The sequence below is a fragment of the Coregonus lavaretus genome (assembly GCF_964263955.1).
Source record: "Coregonus lavaretus genome assembly, chromosome: 37".
Classification (NCBI taxonomy): domain Eukaryota; kingdom Metazoa; phylum Chordata; class Actinopteri; order Salmoniformes; family Salmonidae; genus Coregonus; species Coregonus lavaretus.
Window position 1 is genome coordinate 22729148 of NC_140024.1, and position 24049 is coordinate 22753196.

Here is a 24049-nt window from a genome sequence, read left to right on the forward strand (position 1 = left end):
TAGCAATGAGGCTGCTCAGGGTTTGTGGTATATGGCCAATATATCACGGCTAAGGGCTGTATCCAGGCACTCCTCATTGCATCGTGCTTAAGAACAGCCCTTAGCCATGGTATATTGGCTATATACCACACACCCTCAGGCCTTATTGCTTAACTATACCACAGTTACTGCACTGACAACTAGCCAAGCTAGATACATGTAGTTCTATTATTGGTCTTTCATAGCATACACATAAAGTAGGCTTGTGGGGTGTTCCACAGCATATGAAGGGTTGTGAGGGAGAGGCTATCAGACTCACCGACTGCTTGACCACGTCGGCCCACTCTGGTGGAACCCCGTACTCTGGGTTCTCCTGAAGGAACCGACACAGGTCCTTTAGAGGGGGGGCGAAGGCACCACCAACCTGGGGAGAGGAGAGGAGGACAACATGAGACAAAGTAGAAGTTGTACAACCCACACACACCCACTCCCACACACAGTAGACTACTGCTGCCTCACCTTCCGTGCATTTCTCCTGTTGATGATCTGGACCCTCTCCTCTCCTGTCAGACTGTTGACATCAATCTTGTTGGGGTTTCTGCAGCGATGCCTCTTCTGCTTGGGTCTACCGTCCTGCTGGAACTGCTGCAGCTGCATCTTATTCACTCCCTGAGGAGGAGAAGAGAGGGTCAGGGATACAGAGGTTCAACTACAGGACTACATCCAAAACAATATCTACTGTCAATGGAAATCAAGGTTGGGGTCAATTGCATTTCGATTCAAATTGCAAATTGAATTTTTGTTTGCGTCATGAATTGACTGAATTGAAATGGAATTGACCGTAACCCTGACGGATATCTATTGTCGTTGTACAGTATATTCACAGCCGTTAATAAACCTGGGTTAGGGAAAGAGGAATGGTGAATCAGAGGGTGAGGAAGAGGAAGGGAGGGACTCACAGGGATGAAGGCCCCTGTGTCAGCCACAAAGCCTGGGTGTTCTTTCAGCCACAGCTCCAGCTCCCTCCTCCTGGGGGCATCGTCTCCGGCCAGACGGGTCCCATCTTTCAGGTTGATGACAGAGACCCTGCTCTCTGTGTCCATGGGGCCCAGGGGCTGGCCCCCTAGGGGGTTACCCTGACCTGAGGGAATAGACAGCCCAGTGCCAGCCTGACCCATACCACCCCACGCTGGGGGCACCTGGAGAGGCAGGGGCATACGTCAGCCCATCAGTGAATAACAAGTGGCTAGTGTTTGTATATGCATGCTAGCACACCCCACATACGGTCTCCTATCCTTCAGCACACACAGTAAATCCCATATATTTTTTTAATTGCTAGGTAAACACATTTAGGCATACTCTTTGAACTTTAAATATCTCTTAAAACCATGTAATATAATGTGGCTTTCCAGTACCCAGTGTTTAAGGACTAAATGTTGAAGGACCTAAGATGGCAATATAGGAGAGAGAGGATTGACAGGGAAGTAAAGTAAGATCTTACGATTTCGGGCACGGCTGGTATTCTGTTCCTGTTCATAAAGAGCAGGTCCATCCCCTCCACATTCTTCCTCCTTCCTCTCCTCCTCTTCACCACCGGCTGGCCATCCATACCGCCGTTCAGCTTCATCTGACCCGCCAGACCTGTAGAGGCTGGAAAAACACAAACAACGTGTCGCAGATTATAGCAGAAGACTAAAGCAGTACACACAATCACAATCATGAATGTACAACATATGGGGAAATGTATCTTTGCTGCCATCTAGTGGTAGCAAATACAAAGCACCCAGTTTAGCTTTGATATTTCTCATGAAGGGTTTTCTTTAATTAATATTAATATGCCATTTAGCAGACGCTTTTATCCAAAGTGACTTACAGTCATGTGGGCATACATTTTTACGTATGGGTGGTCCCGGGGATCGAACCCACTACCCTGGCATTACAAGCGCCATGCTCTACCAATTGAGCTACAGAGGACCACCAGACAGGTATGAACTATCAATTGTATAAACAAACAATACATTGTTGTAAGAACAACCTTGTGGTCAGCCCTACTTTGTACGTACCGTGTGGGAAGCTGGCAGCCTGGGGCTTGGTGAAGTCAGCCAGACTGGTGTCTGAGGCACTCTGGAGCTCATGGAGCCTTGTAAGGTACTGCTGCTGGCTCAGGGGCCCCTCCTCAGGTTCTAGGGGCCTCTTCAGGGGCTGGCCGGGCCCCTGCTTCTGGAAGGTCAGCTTCAGACCACCCTCCTGCTGCAGAGAGAGAGAGGCTGTCAGTCAATCACACAGAAACACAAGGTCACACTGTCTGATGGCATTGGAGCCCCTTCTACAGAAAGAAAACGAACCAAAACATAACAGAAAAGGGGGAGGGGGTCTAAGTGCTTGTTTTGATTTTCACTGCATTGGCACAATACTTTGTTGGCTTGTCAGGCTTCGCTCTAAGAGCATTCTGTATGCTAGTTTCATTCTGTATGCTAGTTTCTAAGTTGGAAGTTGGGATAGCTATGGGTGGGGACACAGCATAAACTGTAGCAGCTAGAAGCATACAGTGGAGGTTGTCTATGCAATGCAGGGAAGGCAGCAGCTTTCAGCATATTCCTTATTAAGGTCAAGATTCCAGCCAAACTCGTCAGAAAAGCCCCAGCAACCCTGTAGCAGCAGTCAGTGGCCATTTTATAGAATATTTGACAAAAATGCTCCTCCCTCTGTTGCTATGGCAATGTAGGCTCATAGCTAGCTACTGTAGTATTAAAGCAAGCAGGAAGCAGGCCTGCATGGTTAATAGCCCAGCTGCCATCAGCCCCATTAGAGACAGAACACCCACAGTACTACAGCCTCATCACAATCACCCAGAGTAGAAAGCCAGCCCCATCTCAATCATATTAACCCTCTCAAACCCCAGTGTCTCTCCACACTAAGCTTCTTATTAGCTTCCCATCCATGAATGACTGATTTATGTCAAAATGTAATTACAGCCCCGGAGCCCAATCCACATGGAGTGGGTAGAAATTAAAGAGGGTATTACTATTAAACAAATCAGTGCTGTAGGCAGCAGCCAAAACAACAAAATCAAAATCCCCAACAAAACATGCTGAAACACCGCAATTAGGCTTTGGAGTGGTGTGGGGTCCTACGAGAGGGGAGTAACAGAAATCAACATACTTCATTCATTTTCACTGAGAACTCCTTTTCTCCTGCAACATGCTTCTTCACCTTTGAACCCTGAGGGGAGGCAGAGGGGTCCTCTGAGGCCGAGGCGGAAGCTGAGCAGAGGTTGCTGCTGTTGTTGGCCGCGGCTGCATTGTCCAGCAGCTTGGTGGTATAGAAGGAGGCTACGGCCCCTCCTGCCTCGTACGCCCGCCGGGCCCCCGGCCACTTCCCCTTCAGCACTGCCTGGCAGATACTGTCCAGACGGTTGATCATCACACGGTCCTACAGGGGGACAGGGGACATTATAAAATGGGTTGTTTGGATTCCTGGATGCTGATTGGCTTTTGCCCGGACTTTATCGTCTGCTGGAAGGATGAAATAAAACTGGATTATCGTGAACAACACCCTCCTAAACTGCTGTTTCAACATGGTTGGGATTCTCAGGAAACCCAAACACAAAGAGGTTTGGTGTGTGTGTTTACCTTGGGCCAGTAGGATGCAGCCAGCATGTATCCTCCCTGGAAGGGGTGGTGGTGTGAGTTGTTGCTGACACCGTTCTCTGTCACGTGACTGTCCTGCATCTCATCCTGAGTGGTGCTGAGAGACGCCACGCTGTCTTCGTCAAATCCCTTCACACTGGCCACTGTCGGGACTGGAAGAACATGCAATATAACTGTCATTTAGAAAACCTCAAACTACTTCAGACAGCCTAACAACTTTGGCAAAATCACAACCTTAATTGCCTCAATGGTACTGTAAAAGTATTTCACTGCAAGAGCCAAAAGACACCAGAGAACACCAGAATAATAACAGCAGCACTCACCCTTGGTTTTTCCTTCCTCTCCCTCACTCTCACTGTCATCAGAGGAAGATGAAGATGAGGAAGAGGAAGATGAGGAGCCTGATGAGCAGGATGAAGACGAAGAAGAGCTGGATCCGGAGCGTGAGGAGGAAGAGGACGACGATGACGATGATGAAGAAGATCGTGATGAAGAGCTGGAGGAGGAGCCGTCCGAGTCGGAGTCTGACGCTGCGGAGGCGGCTCGTCTGGCCTCCCTTCGACTTCTTTTATTGGCTCTCTTCTCTTTCCTGGCGGCTGAGTTGGGCGTGAGAGGCTTGGTCCGTGCTGCCACCATGTGGCTCTCATTCTCTCCTTTCACCACTCCCAGGTCAGGCTTCTCCTCTATCCCTGTAGGGGTGAGAGGGGCGGGCTGGGGACTCCACCCTTCCCCCTCCACCTGACCCCCTCTCTCCATGCTTTCCTCCCCCTCTGAGAGAGGTTCTTCTTTGGGCACTGCCCCCGGGATGTCCTCCCTCTCCCTCTGGGCTGGGGCAGGCACTGGGGACCCTGCCAAGGCTGGGTCTCTATTAGCCTGGTACTGGGGGTTCAGGAGCGGAGTAGAGTTCTGGGATGGCTGTTGGACTCCTTTATTCTGGCTGTAGTTGCGCTGGGCAGCCATGAAGCAGAGCTCTGGGTCTCGGAGGATGTGGTAGTCTGTGCGGCTGACGCCGTGCTTAGCGGCCCCGATTAGGAGGTCTCGGTCGTGGGTACCGGTCTCCCACCACACGGGCAGGTCCGAGCCCAGCTGGCACAGGGGCAGGCGCTCGTAGAGCAAGGGGTGGTGCAGGACCTGTTCCCTGACCTGGCGTAGCAGCTCTACTCTGTAGAGCGTACGAGATGCACGCTCCTCTGTGATGGGCTGAATGGACAGAGAGGGGTCCACCGCTGTGTCTAGAGAGGGTGAGAGAGGGAATAAGGCTGTCCTGCATAATTCATACATCTGTGTTTGCATTTTGTGTGAACTTATTCCACTCGCTGTTTAACTTTCCATAGATTGTTAACTTTATCACTTGCTTGTTTCCCCAGCATTTCCTTAAATCATTAATCTTGACATACTGTAGTACATTATCAGCAGGTACTGTATTAGTAAGCACACAACTCCTCTAATAAACGACAGTATACAGCTTATAAGTATATTGACTTCCACGCCTTTTCTACAGGTGGCACAGCATGGATGAACAGTATCTCTCTCACCTCCTTCTCTGGGTGGCAGGCGACACACTCTCCTGCACATGGCGGTGAAGGCCCACAGGTACTTCTGCAGACTCTCGTCTGTCTTCTTGTGCAGCCGAGCCATGGCTCTGAACTTGGTCCAGTCGAAACGGCCCAGGTCTGGGTCAAACACCACACCAAATGTTGACACCACACGGTAGAAATCAGCTTCCTCTCGCCTTGTCCATCTGGGGAGAGCGGGAGGGAGAGAGAAACAGAGAGAAAGAGAAATAGGGGGAGAGATAGAGATATAGACAGAGAGAGGGAGGAGAGAAAGAGAACAGGAGACAGTGATAAGCACTTCACCCATCTAAGTGGTATAAGGTATAGACCGTGGTTAGGGTACGTTTCTGTCCAGGCCTTGCAGCTTCACTCACCTCTGCTGGCGTTCTATCTTGGCGGCCATCTTGGGGTTGATCGTGTCGTTGAGGGTGGGTGGCAGGGGGCACAGTGAGGGCGTGACCTGAGTGGTGTGCTGTGTCTGGGCCTGGTGGATGTGGAGGATCTGTCTGGACTTGGTGTAGCGCTGAGAGGCCGTGATCAGACGTCTCAGTCTGGCTGTTAGTACTGAGGACGAGGGCCAGTAGGCTGTATCTCCTCCTCCACCTAACCCCTCCATCATCACTGGAACACCCTCTGGAGAGCACACACACACAATGTTAAACCAGGGAGAACGCTTTTTAAGTTGTTTTATAGTAGTGGAAGAAGTTGTGGTAGTTTCAGGAGTAGTAGCACTAGTCGTAGTGACTGTTTGTAGTAGTAGTGACTGGTAGTAGTAGTAGTAGTGACTGGTAGTAGTAGTAGTAGTAGTGACTGTTTGTAGTAGCAGTGACTGGTAGTAGTAGTAGTAGTAGTAGTAGTAGTAGCAGCAGCAGCAGCAGCAGTAGTAGTGACTGGTAGTAGTAGTAGTAGTAGTAACTGGTAGTAGTAGTAGTAGTAGTAGTAGTAGTAACTGGTAGTAGTAGTAGTAGTAGTAGCAGTAGTAGTAGTAGTAGTAGTAGTAGTAGTAGTAGTAGTGACAGGTAGTAGTAGTAGTGACTGGTAGTAGTAGAGACTGGTAGTAGTAGTAGTAGAAGTAGTAGTAGTAGTAGTAGTTAGTGGTGGCATTAGTAGTAGTGACTAGTAGTAGTAGTAGTAGTAGTAGTAGTAGTAGTAGTAGTAGTAGTAGTAGTAGTAGTTAGTGGTGGCATTAGTAGTAGTGACTAGAAATAGTAGTAGTAGTAGTAGTAGTAGTAGTAGTAGTAGTAGTAGTAGTAGTAGTAGTAGTAGTAGTGGTGACTGGTAGTAGTAGTAGTAGTAGTAGTAGTAGTAGTAGTGACTGTTGTAGTAGTGACTGGTAGTAATAGTAGTAGTGACTGGTAGTAGTAGTAGTAGTGACTGGTAGTAGTAGTAGTAGTAGTAGTAGTAGTAGTAGTAGTAGTAGTAGTAGTAGTAGTAGTAGTGACTGGTAGTGACTTGTAGTAGTGACTGGTAGTAGTAGTAGTAGTATAGTAGTAGTGACTTGTAGTAGTGACTGGTAGTAGTAGCAGTGACTGGTAGTAGTAGCAGTAGTAGTAGTAGTAGTAGTAGTAGTAGTAGTAGTAGTAGTAGTAGTAGTAGTAGTAGTAGTAGTAGTAGTAGTGACTTGTATTAGTGACTGGTAGTAGTAGCAGTGACTGGTAGTAGTAGTAGTGACTGCAGTAGATATAGTAATATGATGTGTATTGGTTTTGATAGTACAAAAGCTGAGTAGAAAGAGACAGGATAGAAAGATATAACTGACCTCCAGGATTATCTGTGACAACCAGGTCTCCAGGAGAGGAGGCGTCATCCTATGGAGGAGAGAAGTGTATGTTCAAACACTGGACACAGAACTGGACACAATAACATTCAAAACAACTTGTATTCTCTAGTCTCTAAAAGGGCAGAGAATACACATGCCAGTCAGTGTGTACAGCAGCCTTATCTGTTGGCTGTGCTGGCTCTGCTCTGCCCCCCTGCGCTGTGGCCTCACCTCCATATCGTCCTTCAGCAAGGCTGGGGCAGGCTTGTATTCTGGGTCATCCACGTCCCTGCAAACACAGATAACAACAGTCAGCCAGCCAGTAAGTCAGCCAGCCAGTTAGTCAGTCAGTCAGCGAGGGCCACACAAGGTGAGACAGGGGAACTTGCAGGCAGCTCCTAACAACTCTGAACTAAACAGACTCAGATTCATGTCAGAAAATGTTTTTTATTTGTCAAAACGTTTCTGGTTTCTTCCTTTTCTAGCATAGCTTTATGACTGGTTATAAAAAGTGTTACAACAACTCAAACTTTTTAATTGTGTCATTGTGTGTCTAGACCCTGTCTGACTCAGTGGAGGAGACCAACAAGCTAGCTAGCTGACTTAGTCAGTCAGACTGTCTGCCATGATGTGTAATGTTACCTACCCATCCATGAAGTCATTGGCTCTCTGTTCAGCAGCGATGGCCTTCTCGTCTGGTCGGCCCACCCGCTCTAGGAAGCAGAGGGCAGGGTCTGCACGCACCGTGTTGTACTTCTCATAACCTGTATGAGTGGACGACAGCGGAGAGATAAGCAAACAGAGGTTAGCTAAATACGCTCATGGACACAAAGATATATATATATATTTAAACATACAGCTGGCCACTTTCCCCCAAAGGCGAGTGTGACAGCTGTCATCCAACGTAAACTAGATCCCAACGGAAAAACATGAAAACACCTATAGTACATTTTCCACATGACACTACAATCTCAGAATTGTACATACTATACTGTATCTGACCCTTTTTGCCTGTCTTCATTTGTCTAGGCTCTGTTCTAATATCCATTCTAGTAAACCCACTTAGAATACATGCCCAAAACATGACTTTATGCTAAGTGTTATGCTAGTATAGTAGCCCTTGTATCACACATTCCTAGTTGTCTCAGGCCTGTGCGTCAGTTAGCACATCCCTGGTCCCTGTTGTCGACTCACCGTGCTTGTAGACCCCCAACAGCAGACACTTGTCAGAGATGTTGTCCCACCACAGGGCTGGTAGCTCAGAGCTGTCGGGCTCAGGAACCCAGATCTTGATCTCACTGAAGAGGAGGGGGGTGTGAACAGAACACACACAATATGAGAGGAGGAACATGCCGATACATGTATAGCATGGGGAACTCATGGGTACTATGACAGCTGGGTTTCCATTCCAACATAGATTCTCAGATAAGCAACGGTGTGGAACAACCAAAACCCTGAGCTCCGATAAGACTTTAAGGTCAGCATCAAGGCTGAAAATGTGTTTGGGTACTAAAAATACTAAACGATTTTCCTCACCCACTTCTGTATATCCTCATCAATATTATTGGTTCTGAGAAGCTGCTGATCCATCTTTGAACAGCAGGTGGTGACTACTGACTTTCCTTCCCTGAGTCTGACTAGCTGTGCCCTCCTCCAGACATGGACTTTCCTTCCCTGAGTCTGACTAGCTGTGCCCTCCTCCAGACATGGACTTTCCTTCCCTGAGTCTGACTAGCTGTGCCCTCCTTCAGACATGGACTTTCCTTCCCTGAGTCTGACTAGCTGTGCCCTCCTTCAGACATGGACTTTCCTTCCCTGAGTCTGACTAGCTGTGCCCTCCTCCAGACATGGACTTTCCTTCCCTGAGTCTGACTAGCTGTGCCCTCCTTCAGACATGGACTTTCCTTCCCTGAGTCTGACTAGCTGTGCCCTCCTTCAGACATGGACTTTCCTTCCCTGAGTCTGACTAGCTGTGCCCTCCTCCAGACATGGACTTTCCTTCCCTGAGTCTGACTAGCTGTGCCCTCCTTCAGACATGGACTTTCCTTCCCTGAGTCTGACTAGCTGTGCCCTCCTTCAGACATGGACTTTCCTTCCCTGAGTCTGACTAGCTGTGCCCTCCTTCAGACATGGACTTTCCTTCCCTGAGTCTGACTAGCTGTGCCCTCCTCCAGACATGGACTTTCCTTCCCTGAGTCTGACTAGCTGTGCCCTCCTTCAGACATGGACTTTCCTTCCCTGAGTCTGACTAGCTGTGCCCTCCTTCAGACATGGACTTTCCTTCCCTGAGTCTGACTAGCTGTGCCCTCCTCCAGACATGGACTTTCCTTCCCTGAGTCTGACTAGCTGTGCCCTCCTCCAGACATGGACTTTCCTTCCCTGAGTCTGACTAGCTGTGCCCTCCTTCAGACATGGCCTTTCCTTCCCTGAGTCTGACTAGCTGTGCCCTCCTTCAGACATGGACTTTCCTTCCCTGAGTCTGACTAGCTGTGCCCTCCTTCAGACATGGACTTTCCTTCCCTGAGTCTGACTAGCTGTGCCCTCCTTCAGACATGGACTTTCCTTCCCTGAGTCTGACTAGCTGTGCCCTCCTTCAGACATGGACTTTCCTTCCCTGAGTCTGACTAGCTGTGCCCTCCTTCAGACATGGACTTTCCTTCCCTGAGTCTGACTAGCTGTGCCCTCCTTCAGACATGGACTTTCCTTCCCTGAGTCTGACTAGCTGTGCCCTCCTCCAGACATGGACTTTCCTTCCCTGAGTCTGACTAGCTGTGCCCTCCTCCAGACATGGACTTTCCTTCCCTGAGTCTGACTAGCTGTGCCCTCCTTCAGACATGGACTTTCCTTCCCTGAGTCTGACTAGCTGTGCCCTCCTTCAGACATGGACTTTCCTTCCCTGAGTCTGACTAGCTGTGCCCTCCTTCAGACATGGACTTTCCTTCCCTGAGTCTGACTAGCTGTGCCCTCCTTCAGACATGGACTTTCCTTCCCTGAGTCTGACTAGCTGTGCCCTCCTTCAGACATGGACTTTCCTTCCCTGAGTCTGACTAGCTGTGCCCTCCTCCAGACATGGACTTTCCTTCCCTGAGTCTGACTAGCTGTGCCCTCCTTCAGACATGGACTTTCCTTCCCTGAGTCTGACTAGCTGTGCCCTCCTTCAGACATGGACTTTCCTTCCCTGAGTCTGACTAGCTGTGCCCTCCTTCAGACATGGACTTTCCTTCCCTGAGTCTGACTAGCTGTGCCCTCCTTCAGACATGGACTTTCCTTCCCTGAGTCTGACTAGCTGTGCCCTCCTTCAGACATGGACTTTCCTTCCCTGAGTCTGACTAGCTGTGCCCTCCTCCAGACATGGACTTTCCTTCCCTGAGTCTGACTAGCTGTGCCCTCCTCCAGACATGGTGATAGATAGAGACAGCAACAGTATGTATGGGAACAACCTGTCATGTTTGGTCTATTCCTTACCATGGAAAACATGAACAACATAGGCCTATGAATTAACAGGTTTTTATTTGAAAAGTGAATGTAAACTGAACCTTTTAAAACGATGTGTCTGCTGAATTTGTGTGCCAGCAGCTTACCAGAAATCCCAAACTTAAACAAATACTGGCATAGTGCTGGCAGCCTGGCTGAACTGGTTGGCATAACATTCAATCTAGCCTGAATAGCCACCGATCAATCCGACCATCTCAAAATAATGGAGTAAATAGTGTAATCCTCTTCAAATAATCTAATAACTGAAATTAACAAAAGTAGAGGACAGACAGAGAGAGCAGCTGTTTAGAGGTGTTTGGTTGTAAATGAGGTGAAAGTTCAGCTCACCTGGAGTCCACGCCGTCTAGTATCTTCTGGGACTGGCTTCCCATCACCTCTTGTTTCAGGTAGTAGAGCATTCTAACCCGCAGCAACACCCTGCACACAGACACAGCCCCGCCCGCGGTCACAACAAAGCCTCAGCACGCACAAACGCTGAGAGAGCAGAACGGCATTCACTTTCACACGCACTCACGTCCGTAAATACACACACACACACACACACACACACACACACACACACACACACACACACACACACACACACACACCCTCACACATTCACGGACGGACAAACTCACGCATACAAACACACACAATCGAAATCTCACACAATCACACTCTCTCTCACACACATTCTAACTTTTCTCCTGGATGACTGAAATACTGTGCCTAGCTCATCACGGTAGATCAACTGTCCATGCAAAGGGAAAACATTTTGTATTGCTGTATATACTGTATAAATGTTGTCTTCAATGATGCACTCATGCTCAAAATGGAGTGGAATAGAAAATATGCAGTCATTGCATTGTCACTGTGTAGTCAGTCACTGATGCAGTTTCTGTGTCATAGAGTGAGACAGTCTGTGACATAGAGAGTGAGACAGTGTCTGTGCCATAGAGAGTGGGACAGTGTCTGTGCCATAGAGAGTGAGACAGTGTCTGTGCCATAGAGAGTGGGACAGTGTCTGTGACATAGAGAGTGAGACAGTGTCTGTGCCATAGAGAGTGTGACAGTGTCTGTGCCATAGAGAGTGGGACAGTGTCTGTGCCATAGAGAGTGGGACAGTGTCTGTGCCATAGAGAGTGGGACAGTGTCTGTGCCATAGAGAGTGGGACAGTGTCTGTGCCATAGAGAGTGGGACAGTGTCTGTGCCATAGAGAGTGGGACAGTGTCTGTGCCATAGAGAGTGGGACAGTGTCTGTGCCATAGAGAGTGGGACAGTGTCTGTGCCATAGAGAGTGGGACAGTGTCTGTGCCATAGAGAGTGTGACAGTGTCTGTGCCATAGAGAGTGGGACAGTGTCTGTGCCATAGAGAGTGGGACAGTGTCTGTGCCATAGAGAGTGAGACAGTGTCTGTGCCATAGAGAGTGGGACAGTGTCTGTGCCATAGAGAGTGGGACAGTGTCTGTGCCATAGAGAGTGGGACAGTGTCTGTGCCATAGAGAGTGGGACAGTGTCTGTGTCATAGAGAGTGGGACAGTGTCTGTGCCATAGAGAGTGGGACAGTGTCTGTGCCATAGAGAGTGGGACAGTGTCTGTGCCATAGAGAGTGAGACAGTGTCTGTGCCATAGAGAGTGGGACAGTGTCTGTGCCATAGAGAGTGAGACAGTGTCTGTGCCATAGAGAGTGGGACAGTGTCTGTGCCATAGAGAGTGAGACAGTGTCTGTGCCATAGAGAGTGAGACAGTGTCTGTGCCATAGAGAGTGGGACAGTGTCTGTGCCATAGAGAGTGGGACAGTGTCTGTGCCATAGAGAGTGGGACAGTGTCTGTGCCATAGAGAGTGGGACAGTGTCTGTGCCATAGAGAGTGGGACAGTGTCTGTGCCATAGAGAGTGGGACAGTGTCTGTGCCATAGAGAGTGGGACAGTGTCTGTGCCATAGAGAGTGGGACAGTGTCTGTGCCATAGAGAGTGGGACAGTGTCTGTGCCATAGAGAGTGGGACAGTGTCTGTGCCATAGAGAGTGGGACAGTGTCTGTGCCATAGAGAGTGAGACAGTGTCTGTGCCATAGAGAGTGAGACAGTGTCTGTGCCATAGAGAGTGGGACAGTGTCTGTGCCATAGAGAGTGGGACAGTGTGTGTCATAGAGAGTGTGACAGTGTCTGTGCCATAGAGAGTGGGACAGTGTCTGTGCCATAGAGAGTGGGACAGTGTCTGTGCCATAGAGTGGGACAGTGTCTGTGCCATAGAGAGTGGGACAGTGTCTGTGCCATAGATAGTGGGACAGTGTCTGCCGCCATAGAGAGTGGGACAGTGTCTGTGCCATAGAGAGTGGAACAGTGTCTGTGCCATAGAGCGGAGTGGTGTGATATGATGTGATCTCTGGGCTGGCAGGGAGAGGAGAGAAGAGAGAGGCAGGCTGAGTCAGAGGAGAGATGCTGTTTCCATGACGCACCCAGCCAGGCCTCAGTCAGAGATGTAGGTGGAGGGTGGGGTATGGTATGCCTGATCTGTGATGGACTGGCATACATTCTAGTCTCCGTTCCTCTCTTAAACTAGGGTCTGAGAAAATCTAGCCTTTTGATCTGTCTAGCAGTGTGGCAGGTTAAAAAGTGCAGTGTAGATTTCTTCAGATCGTGTGTGTGGCCCTAGCTTTACACCTCCAGTATGCCACTAGCGGAGAGGGAGCGACATGAGCACACCCCCTCTGCAGGCAGAGCTGTGAGCTCCAGTGCTTGCCTCTCTCTCTCCCTCCCTCCCTCCCACCATGGAGTGTGGGAGGTATCTTATGGAGAAGGGAACCTCGCAGCACCAGACATAGAGCTCATACACGCACATGACCGCGAGCACTCACACACACACAACTGTACACACACTTGTAAAATACCCACACACTTATGTACATACTGTACTTACTATACAAGCACAGGATACAAACAGTCAGATACATGAAGGTAAACACACACCCACAATCACATGCAGATCATATACAAGTCATACCGAGAATGTTACACATATCCCAACAGAACACAGGCCTCGTAAATCTAGGCCAGTACTAGTAGCTACACACACTATTGAACACATATCTTCTAAATGTCATTATCATAGGATAGGGTTATGGATCTCTGTGTGGGACAGGGACAGTAGGGTGCCATTCCTGTGCATGCCCCAACCCAACGTCAGTCCACATTCCACCCTGAGGGGAAAACGCGGAGGTCAGCAAAGCCACAGAGTGTGTCCCCGTTTGGCCAGCGTGCCACCCATCGGACGATCCATGGCTCTGGGAACAATGGAGAACTTTCTATGGAAGCCCTGCATGGCTCTGTGTCTAAAGCCGGACGGCAGAAGACAAACCCTCCAACCAACCCCATTTAGAAAGACAGCACAGCAGCCTAAATCTATTTACTGTAGCTTTATATCAATAGAGAGGTATACTTTCTGGGTGATTTACATATTGACTGGCTTTCATCAGGCCGCCCACTCAAGAGAAAGATTCAAACTGTAACCAGTGCCTGCAACCTGGTTCAGGTTATCAGTCAACCTACCAGGGTAGTTACAAACAGTACAGGAGTTAAATCATCAACATGTATTGATCGTATCTTTACTAATGCCGCAGAGATTTGTTTGAAAGCAGTATCCAAATCCATTGGATGTAGTGATCACAATATAGTAGCCATAGCTAGGAAAACCAAAGTTCCAAAGGCTGGGCATAATAGACACTGCACTTGACACATTTATGAAATTGCTTATTCCAGTTACTAATAAGCATGCACCCATTAAGAAAATGACTGTAAAAACGGTTCAATCCCCGTGGATTGATGAGGAATTGAAAAATGGTATTGTTGAGAGGGATGAGGCAAAAGGAATGGCAAATAAGTCTGGCCGATTGGCAAACATGTTGCAAACTGAGAAATCATGTGACTAAACTGAATAAAAAGAAGAAGAAACTACACTATGAAACAAAGATAAATGACATAAAGAATGATAGTAAAAAGCTTTGGAGCACCTTAAATTAATTTTTGGGAAAAAAGGCAAACTCAGCTCCATCATTCATTGAATCAGATGGCTCATTCATCACAAAACCAACTGATATTGCCAACTACTTTAATGATTTTTTAATTGGCAAGATTTGCAAACTTAGGCATGACATGCCAGCAACAATTGCTGACACTACACATCCAAGTATATCTGACCAAATTATGAAAGACAAGCATTGTAATTTTGAATTCCGTAAAGTGAGTGTGGAAGAGGTGAAAACATTATTGTTGTCTATCAACAATGACAAGCCACCGGGGTCTGCAACTTGGATAGAAAATTACTGAGGATAATAGCGGACGATATTGCCACTCCTATTTGCCATATTTTCAATTTAAGCCTACTAGAATGTGTGTGCCCCCAGGCTTGGAGAGAAGAAACATTCATTCCGATACCTAAAAACAGCAAAGCCCCCTTTACTGGCTCAAACAGCCGATCAATTAGCCTGTTACCAACCCTTAGTAAACTATTGGAAAAAATTGTGTTTGACCAGATACAATGCTATTTTACAGTAAACAAATTGACAACAAACTTTCAGCGTGCTTATAGAGAAGGACACTCAACAAGAACAGCACTTACACAAATGACTGATGATTGGCTGAGAGAAATTGATAATAAAAAGATTGTGCGGGCTGTTTTGTTAGATTTCAGTGTGGCTTTTGACATTATCGATCATAGTCTAATGATGGAAAAACGTATGTGTTAGGGCTTTACTCCACCTGCTATATTGTGGATACAGAGTTACCTGTCTAACAGAACACAGAGGGTGTTCTTTAATGGAAGCCTCTCCAACATAATCCAGGTAGAATCAGGAATTCCCCAGGGCAGCTCTCTAGGCCCTTTTTTCAATCTTTACTAATGACATGCCACTGGCTTTGAGTAAAGCCAGAGTGTCTATGTATGCGGATGACTCAACACTGTACATGTCAGCTACTACAGCGACTGAAATTACTGCAAAACTTAACAAAGCGTTGCAGTTAGTTTCAGAATGGGTGGCAAGGAATAAGTTAGTCCTAAATATTTCTAAAACTAAAAGCATTGTATTTGGGACAAATCATTCACTAACCCAACTCAACTAAATATTTTAATAAATAATGTGGAAATTGAGCAAGTTGAGGTGACTAAACTGCTTGGAGTAACCCTGGATTGTAAACTGTCATGGTCAAAACATATCGATACAACAGTAGCTAAGATGGGGAGAAGTATGTCCATAATAAAGATCTGCTCTACCTTCTTAACAGCACTATCAACAAGGAAGGTCCTACAGGCCCTAGTTTTGTCACACCTGGACTACTGTTCAGTCATGTGGTCAGGTGCCACAAAAAGGACTTAGGAAAATTGCAATTGGCTCAGAACAGGGCAGCACGGCTGGTCCTTGGATGTACACAGAGAGCTAATATTAATAACATGCATGTCTATCTCTCCTGGCTCAAAGTGGAGGAGAGATTGACTTCATCACTACTTGTGTTTATGAGAGGTGTTGACATGTTGGGTGCACTGAGCTGTCTGATCTACTGGTGCACAGCTCAGACACCCATGCATGCCCCACAAGACATGCCACCAGAGGTCTCTTCACCGTCCCCAAGTCCAGAACAGACTGTGGGAGGCGCACAGTACTATATAGAGCCATGACTACATGGAACTCTATTCCACATCAAGTAACTGATGCAAGTAGTAAAATTAGATTTAAAAAACAGATAAAAAAATACCTTATGGAACAGCGGGGACTGTGAAGCAACAAACATAGGTGCAGACACATGCATACACACACACGATAACATACACACTATACACACACAACACATGGATTTTTGTACTGTAGATATGTGGTAGTGGTGGAGTAGGGGCCTGAGGGCACACAGTGTGTTATGAAATCTGAAAATGTATTGTAATGTTTTAAAAATTGTATGAACTGCCTTAATTTTGCTGGACCCCAGGAAGAGTAGCTGCTGCCTTGGCAGCAGCTAATGGGGATCCATAATAAATACAAATACAAATCTCAACAACCATCGTCTACATGGCTATGTTTTATATCTCAACAACCATCGTCTACATGGCTATGTTTTATATGTCAACAACCATTATCTACATGGCTATGTTTTATATGTCAACAACCATTATCTATATGGCTATGTTTTATATGTCAACAACCATTATCTACATGGCTATGTTTTATATGTCAACAACCATTATCTACATGGCTATGTTTTATATGTCAACAACCATTATCTATATGGCTATGTTTTATATGTCAACAACCATTATCTACATGGCTATGTTTTATATGTCAACAACCATTATCTATATGGCTATGTTTTATATGTCAACAACCATTATCTACATGGCTATGTTTTATATGTCAACAACCATTATCTATATGGCTACGTTTTATATGTCAACAACCATTATCTATATGGCTATGTTTTATATCTTAACAACCATTATCTATATGGCTATGTTTTATATCTCAACAACCATTATCTACATGGCTATGTTTTATATCTTAACAACCATTATCTATATGGCTATGTTTTATATCTCAACAACCATTATCTATATGGCTATGTTTTATATCTCAACAACCATTATCTACTAACTTATAGGTTCATGTCAAACCATTTCATAGGATGTAAGATTCGTTTTCTTCTTCTTCTCATCATCGATGTAGCTTTATATAAAAAATATAAAATCGCTGTCTGTAGTGTAGTGTAATCAGTTTTTTTCTATCTGTCAGTAAAATATCAATGACAGTTATTAGTTTTGGTTAAAATCCCATTTAGATGATTATCATTCAGCAGTGTAATGTGTAATCTGATTCATGGTCATTAATAGAAGAAAGCAACAAATGGAGAAGATGGCTGCTTCAATTTGTCTTAATTACAGACAGTGGTGTTGATGTGCAGGAGTCAAATCTCTGCTACAGACAAAAACATACAATTATGTTTTCACACAGGCTAGTGTCAATACACTGAAGCAAACAGAGGAAAACTCAAAATATGAGACGTTTCATAAATTCTACCTCAACTCTATATAAGACTAGCTTCTTACTTGTTGCAGTGGTGTTTGAGGTGCTTCTTGTATCCCTCGTCCTGCAGCATGTGTTCTGGGTTGTGTTTCCTGATCCACTCAGCCTTCTGGATATCAAACGTGCTGGACTGAATCTTCATCTTCTTGCCCTTCCTGCCTCTGGGGACCGGGGTCGACAGACCTGAGGGAGGGACACAGATATCATTTTTGGTTACGGACACATTAAAAACATTAACAGTAAACCAATAGCACAGTGGTAAGGGGAAATGCCCTTTAAAGGAAGAATTCCTTGAGAGGAACCAGATTCTAATCTGTAGTTGGACCACTGAGGTTTGGTCATTGTGAGGTTGTAACGTACCCAGGTGGTTCTGTAGTTCCTTGGTCTGTCCGTCCTCGGCGGGGGCGATCAGGTCCCACATGAAGCTCTTGATCTTGTCGTCACCGCGGTAGTGAACCAGACAGTAGGCCAGAAGGGCTCTGCAGATAGACTCTACATCACGCTCCGTCAGCTGCTTCTTAAAACGACCATGGAGCAGGATGTCCTTCCAACGACCCCACCTGGACCACACAGGAGAGGAGAGGGTCAATACTGGAGACAAATACTGTACAATATAGATGGACAACGCAGGAGCACCTCAGTACAGACACAACACTGTACAATATAGATGGACAACACAGGAGCGCCTCAGTACAGACACAACACTGTACAATATAGATGGACAACGCAGGAGCGCCTCAGTACAGACACAACACTGTACAATATAGATGGACAACGCAGGAGAGCCTCAGTACAGACACAACACTGTACAATATAGATGGACAACACAGGAGCGCCTCAGTACAGACACAACACTGTACAATATAGATGGACAACACAGGAGAGCCTCAGTACAGACACAACACTGTACAATATAGATGGACAACGCAGGAGCGCCTCAGTACAGACACAACACTGTACAATATAGATGGACAACACAGGAGCGCCTCAGTACAGACACAACACTGTACAATATAGATGGACAACACAGGAGCGCCTCAGTACAGACACAACACTGTACAATATAGATGGACAACGCAGGAGAGCCTCAGTACAGACACAACACTGTACAAAATAGATGGACAACACAGGAGCGCCTCAGTACAGACACAACACTGTACAATATAGATGGACAACACAGGAGCGTCTCAGTACAGACACAACACTGTCCAGCAGTTACACTAAGAACAAGATGTGTTTGGTCTGGGCTGAAACTCAAGTCTGCACATCCTGTGGGTCCCCAAGACATTTGCATTTACATTTTAGTCATTTAGCAGACGCTCTTATCCAGAGCGACTTACAGTTAGTGAGTGCATACATGTTCATGCCACTGGCTAAGACCAGTATTAAATAACATTGTTATTTAGTATCAATGTTGGTTTGTATATTATCTAGCAGAAGTGGTCCAGTCACTGACACTGACCCGTATACTAGTAGGTTCTTCTCCACTCTGAAGCACTCTGTCCTGCCGTAGCTGTTGAGGCGGTCGTGGGGCCGGCGGAGCTTGGGCTTGTCCTCGTTGTCACTCTCCCCCTCTGACAGCTCTGCCAGCTCGTCCTTGGTGGCACTGAAGGGTCGGGTCTGCTTCCTCACCCTCGGAGTGTCAATTACCAGGCTGTTCTGTTGTGGAATAGGAGAGGAACACACACAGATAGTCAGATACTATTGTAGCAAATTCACTCATCGCATTGATCTCATATATAACATACCATGGCCAAAAAGAGCAGATTTAGTGTTTAAACTAAAGCATTACTTACTCTGTCATTGGCAGTGTCCATGTCAATCTCAGCTTTTTTGGCCCACTTGTCCCAGAAGTTGGGGTCGTCCAGAGAGATGTCTGTGCGGTTTCCGGACGCCACAAAACTGGCCTGAGAGAGAGAGAGAGAGGAAGTCAGTATATCACATTAAACCTTGATAATCTGATTCACTGTTCTTCCTGAGTCTCCTTCAATGAATAGTCCAAGTCTCCTAACAGAGCTGAGAGTATGTGATGAAGAGTGACATGAGAGTAGACAGGAGACACTGGTTACTACTGCTAGTCATGCAGAAAGGATAGCAACATCTAAACAATGACCACAACTAGGCATATCATGTTCAATGTGCTGTGCTCCTTCAGTCACTGGATACCTTAGCAAAGGTAGATCCCCGTCCCTCAGACTCAATGGTGATGGTCTTGGTCCTACGTTGGAGGATCTGGTCAATGTCCTCCTCACAGAACTTGGCCCCCTCATCCTCATCGTCCATCAGAGCTCCATACGCCCCTTTCCTCAGCAGGTCCTCGATCTCTTTCTTAGACAGCTGCTGCTGGGTCGGCTGGAGAGAGGTGAGGGGAGGGGGAAACAGAGAGAGGGGAGGGGAGAAGGAGAAGGAGAGGGGGAAAGAGGAAAGGGAGGAAAGGGAGGGGAAGAAGGAGAGGGGGAAACAGAGAGAAGGGAGGGGGATAAGGAGAGGGGGAAACAGAGAGAGGGGAGGGGAGAGGGGGAAACAGAGAGAGGGGAGGGGGATAAGGAGAAAGAGAGAGGGGAGGGGAGAGGGGGAAGAGAGAGGGGAGGGGAGAGGGGGAAAGAGAGAGAGGGGAGGGGGATAAGGAGAGGGGGAAACAGAGAGAGGTGAGGGGGAGAAGGAGAAAGAGAGAGGGGAGGGGAGAGGGGGAACAGAGAGAGGGGAGGGGGATAAGGAGAAAGAGAGAGGGGAGGGGAGAGGGAGAAGGAGAGGGGGAAACAGAGAGAGGGGAGCGGGATAAGGAGAGGGGGAAACAGAGAGAGGGGAGGGGGATAAGGAGAGGGGGAAACAGAGAGAGATGAGGGGGATAAGGAGAGGGGGAAACAGAGAGAGGGGAGGGGGATAAGGAGAGGGGGAAACAGAGAGAGGGGAGGGGGATAAGGAGAGGGGGAAACAGAGAGAGGGGAGGGGGATAAGGAGAGGGGGAAACAGAGAGAGGGGAGCGGGGAGCGGGATAAGGAGAGGGGGAAACAGAGAGAGGGGAGGGGGATAAGGAGAGGGGGAAACAGAGAGAGGGGAGGGGGATAAGGAGAGGGGGAAACAGAGAGAGGGGAGGGGGATAAGGAGAGGGGGAAACAGAGAGAGGGGAGGGGAATAAGGAGAGGGGGAAACAGAGAGAGTGGAGGGGGATAAGGAGAGGGGGAAACAGAGAGAGCGTTAGGGGAACTGATGATGGACTACAGTAGATCACAGACTGGACTATTTACACATTACATCATTGTACACACATACATGTATATAACACATGCACACACATTAATACCACTCAACAACAGACAGACGGACAGACGTACAGATAGACACTCTAGTGTGAGAAATGCAGAGGAGAGAGACAGTTGGTTGAACTGAAGCTGAACTGGATCACGTGCTAGATCTTTTTAAATGTTAAAGATAGCAGCAACCCCCAGCTGACCCACGGTGTGTTAGTATGCAGCTGGTGGCGCTAACGTCTGCTCAGAGACTCTTCTGTTCACAGGCAACACTTTCTTCCTGATAGTTCAGCTAATCCAGAGAGAGGAACAGCTAAGCTCCTCCTACACACTGATGATGCACTAAGAGGATATCTCAAAGCTGTGTTTATTATCCTGACTAGTCCCTTTCCTACACTCTCATTTGGTAGAATGGACTTACCGTAATATAGAAGACACAGCCATGGCATGGTCATACTTCTGGACTTCATCATATTGTCCCCTTGGGAGCATAGAGCATCCACCGGGCTGATACAGGTGCTACAGAGTGTGTGTGTGTGTGTGTGTGTGTGTGTGTGTGTGTGTGTGTGTGTGTGTGTGTGTGTGTGTGTGTATGACGGACACGGCAGACTCACCCCTCCTCCCGGCACGCTGTTCTCCCTGCCACTCATGCTCTGCAGCACAGCCTTGTCCAGGCCCAGTTTGAGGCTGGCCCGGTCAAACATCTCCCGCTCGTAAGAGTTCCTGGTGATCAGACGGTACACCTTCACCGCCTTGTTCTGACCAATCCTATGGCAGCGAGCCTGGGCCTGAGAATAACAGAAAAAAAGCCCAATACATTTAATATCTAAATTGTCCAACAAAAATCACTCCAGGATAAAGATCATTGCTGCTATAATAATATAATATATGCCATTTAGCAGACACTTTTATCCAAAGCGACTTACAGTCATGCATGCATACATTTTACTATCCAAGCTGTGTGTAAATTAAAAAGTGAAACAATTATAATAGGATATAAAGACACTTCTCAATTCAAGGTCTTCCTGAATTGACTAAATTAAAATAGGAAGTGACCACACCTTTTTTGCCCATTCTATTTCAGTGGAGGCTGGTGTCACTTTAAATGTCTGTGTGTGTCTTTACCTGCAGGTCGTTCTGTGGGTTCCAGTCCGAGTCAAAGATAATACAGGTGTCAGCAGCAGTCAAGTTGATGCCCAGACCTCCAGCCCGGGTACACAGCAGGAACACAAAGCGGTCCGAGTCTGGTTTGCTGAAGCGGTCTATAGCTGCCTGACGCAGGTTACCTCTCACTCTGCCATCGATCCGCTCATACAGGTATCTGAGGAACACAGGACCATGCAGGGTTGGAGAAGGATCTTCTAGTACACATCCAAGTATCACGTATGTCAACATTTACATACAGCACGACACAGAGAGTTACAACATCAACCATCACACATTAAGGGGCCTCCAATTGCTACACAATATTTCCAGGAATTTGTTTTTGTCATCCACTTTCAAACAACATTCAGTAGTTCTCTTCCTCTTTTCTCCATTCCTGTCTCTCTTTTCCCCTCTCGCTCTATTTTTCTCTCTCTTCCTCCTTTCATCCTTCCTCCCCCTCTCTCTGGCAGAGAACAAGGTAGTTTAGCTCGTTGATCACAGGCAGCCTCTTTCCCAGGAGACCTGGCCTCGCCCCTGCCTTACCCCACCTCCTACGCCTACCCCTCATCTTCTTCCCCTCACACACCTCACCTCTCAGTGATCCACCTCCCTCCCTCCACCCGCCCAGACTCCTCTCTCCCTCTGTCTGATGTGGGAGCGCCCCGAGGGGGTCTGTGACCTGCCGCTGAACCCCGGCTAAGCCTTGCCTAGCCACAGAGACGAGCGGAGCACCTCGCCTTGTGTGTTTACACTGGTTTGGTTCGGGGTTTGAGTGCCAGAGAGAAGCAGAGAGGGGAGAAAAACACAGGGCCAGGCCCGGGGTAGTGAGACAGAGACAAGAGGAGAGGATAGAGAGGGAGAAGAAGAGAGATGACAGAGATATCAAGAGGGAGAGGGAGAAAGAGATAGAGAGACCACACAGACCAGGCCAGTCGCCTTCTTTCCACAGCTCAGACGGGCTGCTGGGATAATATCCTTTTCATTTAGCGCCGCAAACAGGAAGCTCATTAAGCCAGGAGATTAAGACCTTGAATGAGAGGGTCTTGGTACATTCTTCTGCTTCTGTTACACAGTCTTTATCATCTCCCTGCTCTGGGTAGCATTATGGAGCAATGAGCACGGGGGGGCTTTAAAAGGCTCTTTCTCAGACAGTCACTGGAGAGAGAGAAGCTAATGCTTAGAGATTCAGCATTTCTCTTAAACTAAATTCAATTTAATAAGGGAAGTACTGGAGTGATTCAGCTTTTGCTGCACTGCAGACTGCTAGCGAGCTAACACCAGATAATAAGACATAAATATGTCACTTTGAAAATGGAGATGAAAAATGGAAATTACACAACGTCTACTACCCTCTCAAGCATGATTCCTGTCTTCTTCCTCATCAGCCTAGCTATACCCTGCAGATGAAACTGCAGAGGGCGTTTCAAATTCTACATGCACTAACACAAAGTAATAAACGTTATATATCTCACAAGCCTTTATCTCACCTCAAACTACCTCATCTTACAATATGAAATATCTGAGGAGAGAGAACCTCTATTCGTGTGGAGTACTTGGGAGCATAGTAACGCAAGAAGAGGCGCAGGCAGCAGTACCTTCTCTGGATGAGGTAGTCCTCCAGGATATCCAGACAGCGGACCATCTGGGAGAAGATGAGGACCTTGTGTCCCCCGGCTTTCATCTTGGGCAGCAGCTTGTCTATGAGGACCAGTTTACCAGCTGACTGCACCATGGCCTGCAGGTGGAAATCAAAGGCAACAGGGCTGTACACCTCCCGGAAGTCCTCCAAGATCTTCTCTTCAGCACCTGGGAAGATGGACAGACAAATTAAGTCAGTGATGGCCTCAGTGTTTCCGCTTCAATTGTACAAGCAGGACGAGCCCCCTGTCTAACCCTGTTGCCACCAGAGTTTGGCTTCTATTGGGAAAAGACTGGATGACACTTAATCTAGTACCATGCTACCATTTTGACCTAATCTGTATGCAGTTCATATACAGTACCTACTTTAAGACAGACAGGAATAGCAACTCAGTCATGGAATAGATGTTGTACAATATGGTACTGGAAAAGAGAGCCATCCACTGATGGGTGGACCTGAGAGAGGTGACGGTACAAGGAACTCTCTCTCTGGTCACTGGCTAGAGGGATAATGACCAAGGAGACAGCT

The 24049-nt window shown here is 47.3% G+C and overlaps 1 protein-coding gene across 5 annotated transcripts in view; it reads right to left on the reverse strand.

The window, feature by feature from the left end:
- Positions 1-24049, reverse strand: part of LOC311111115 (chromodomain-helicase-DNA-binding protein 9-like) — a 110274-nt gene that overhangs the window by 5487 nt on the left and 80738 nt on the right. For 4 of the 5 annotated variants that reach the window (XM_084153791.1, XM_084153792.1, XM_084153795.1 and 1 more), the window contains 23 exons: positions 23478-23688; positions 21862-22057; positions 21351-21524; positions 19652-19837; positions 19282-19392; positions 18948-19144; positions 17846-18045; positions 17509-17668; positions 10767-10856; positions 8139-8242; positions 7591-7708; positions 7176-7233; positions 6945-6993; positions 5560-5818; positions 5165-5370; positions 3953-4861; positions 3612-3781; positions 3142-3411; positions 2043-2229; positions 1481-1629; positions 939-1178; positions 499-648; positions 299-403 (listed from right to left, as the gene is read on the reverse strand). In XM_084153791.1, coding sequence (XP_084009917.1) covers positions 299-403; positions 499-648; positions 939-1178; positions 1481-1629; positions 2043-2229; positions 3142-3411; positions 3612-3781; positions 3953-4861; positions 5165-5370; positions 5560-5818; positions 6945-6993; positions 7176-7233; positions 7591-7708; positions 8139-8242; positions 10767-10856; positions 17509-17668; positions 17846-18045; positions 18948-19144; positions 19282-19392; positions 19652-19837; positions 21351-21524; positions 21862-22057; positions 23478-23688 — 4499 coding nt within the window. The remainder of the gene's footprint in view (positions 1-298; positions 404-498; positions 649-938; positions 1179-1480; positions 1630-2042; positions 2230-3141; positions 3412-3611; positions 3782-3952; positions 4862-5164; positions 5371-5559; positions 5819-6944; positions 6994-7175; positions 7234-7590; positions 7709-8138; positions 8243-10766; positions 10857-17508; positions 17669-17845; positions 18046-18947; positions 19145-19281; positions 19393-19651; positions 19838-21350; positions 21525-21861; positions 22058-23477; positions 23689-24049) is intronic. The other variant, XM_084153793.1, reaches the window with a different exon arrangement.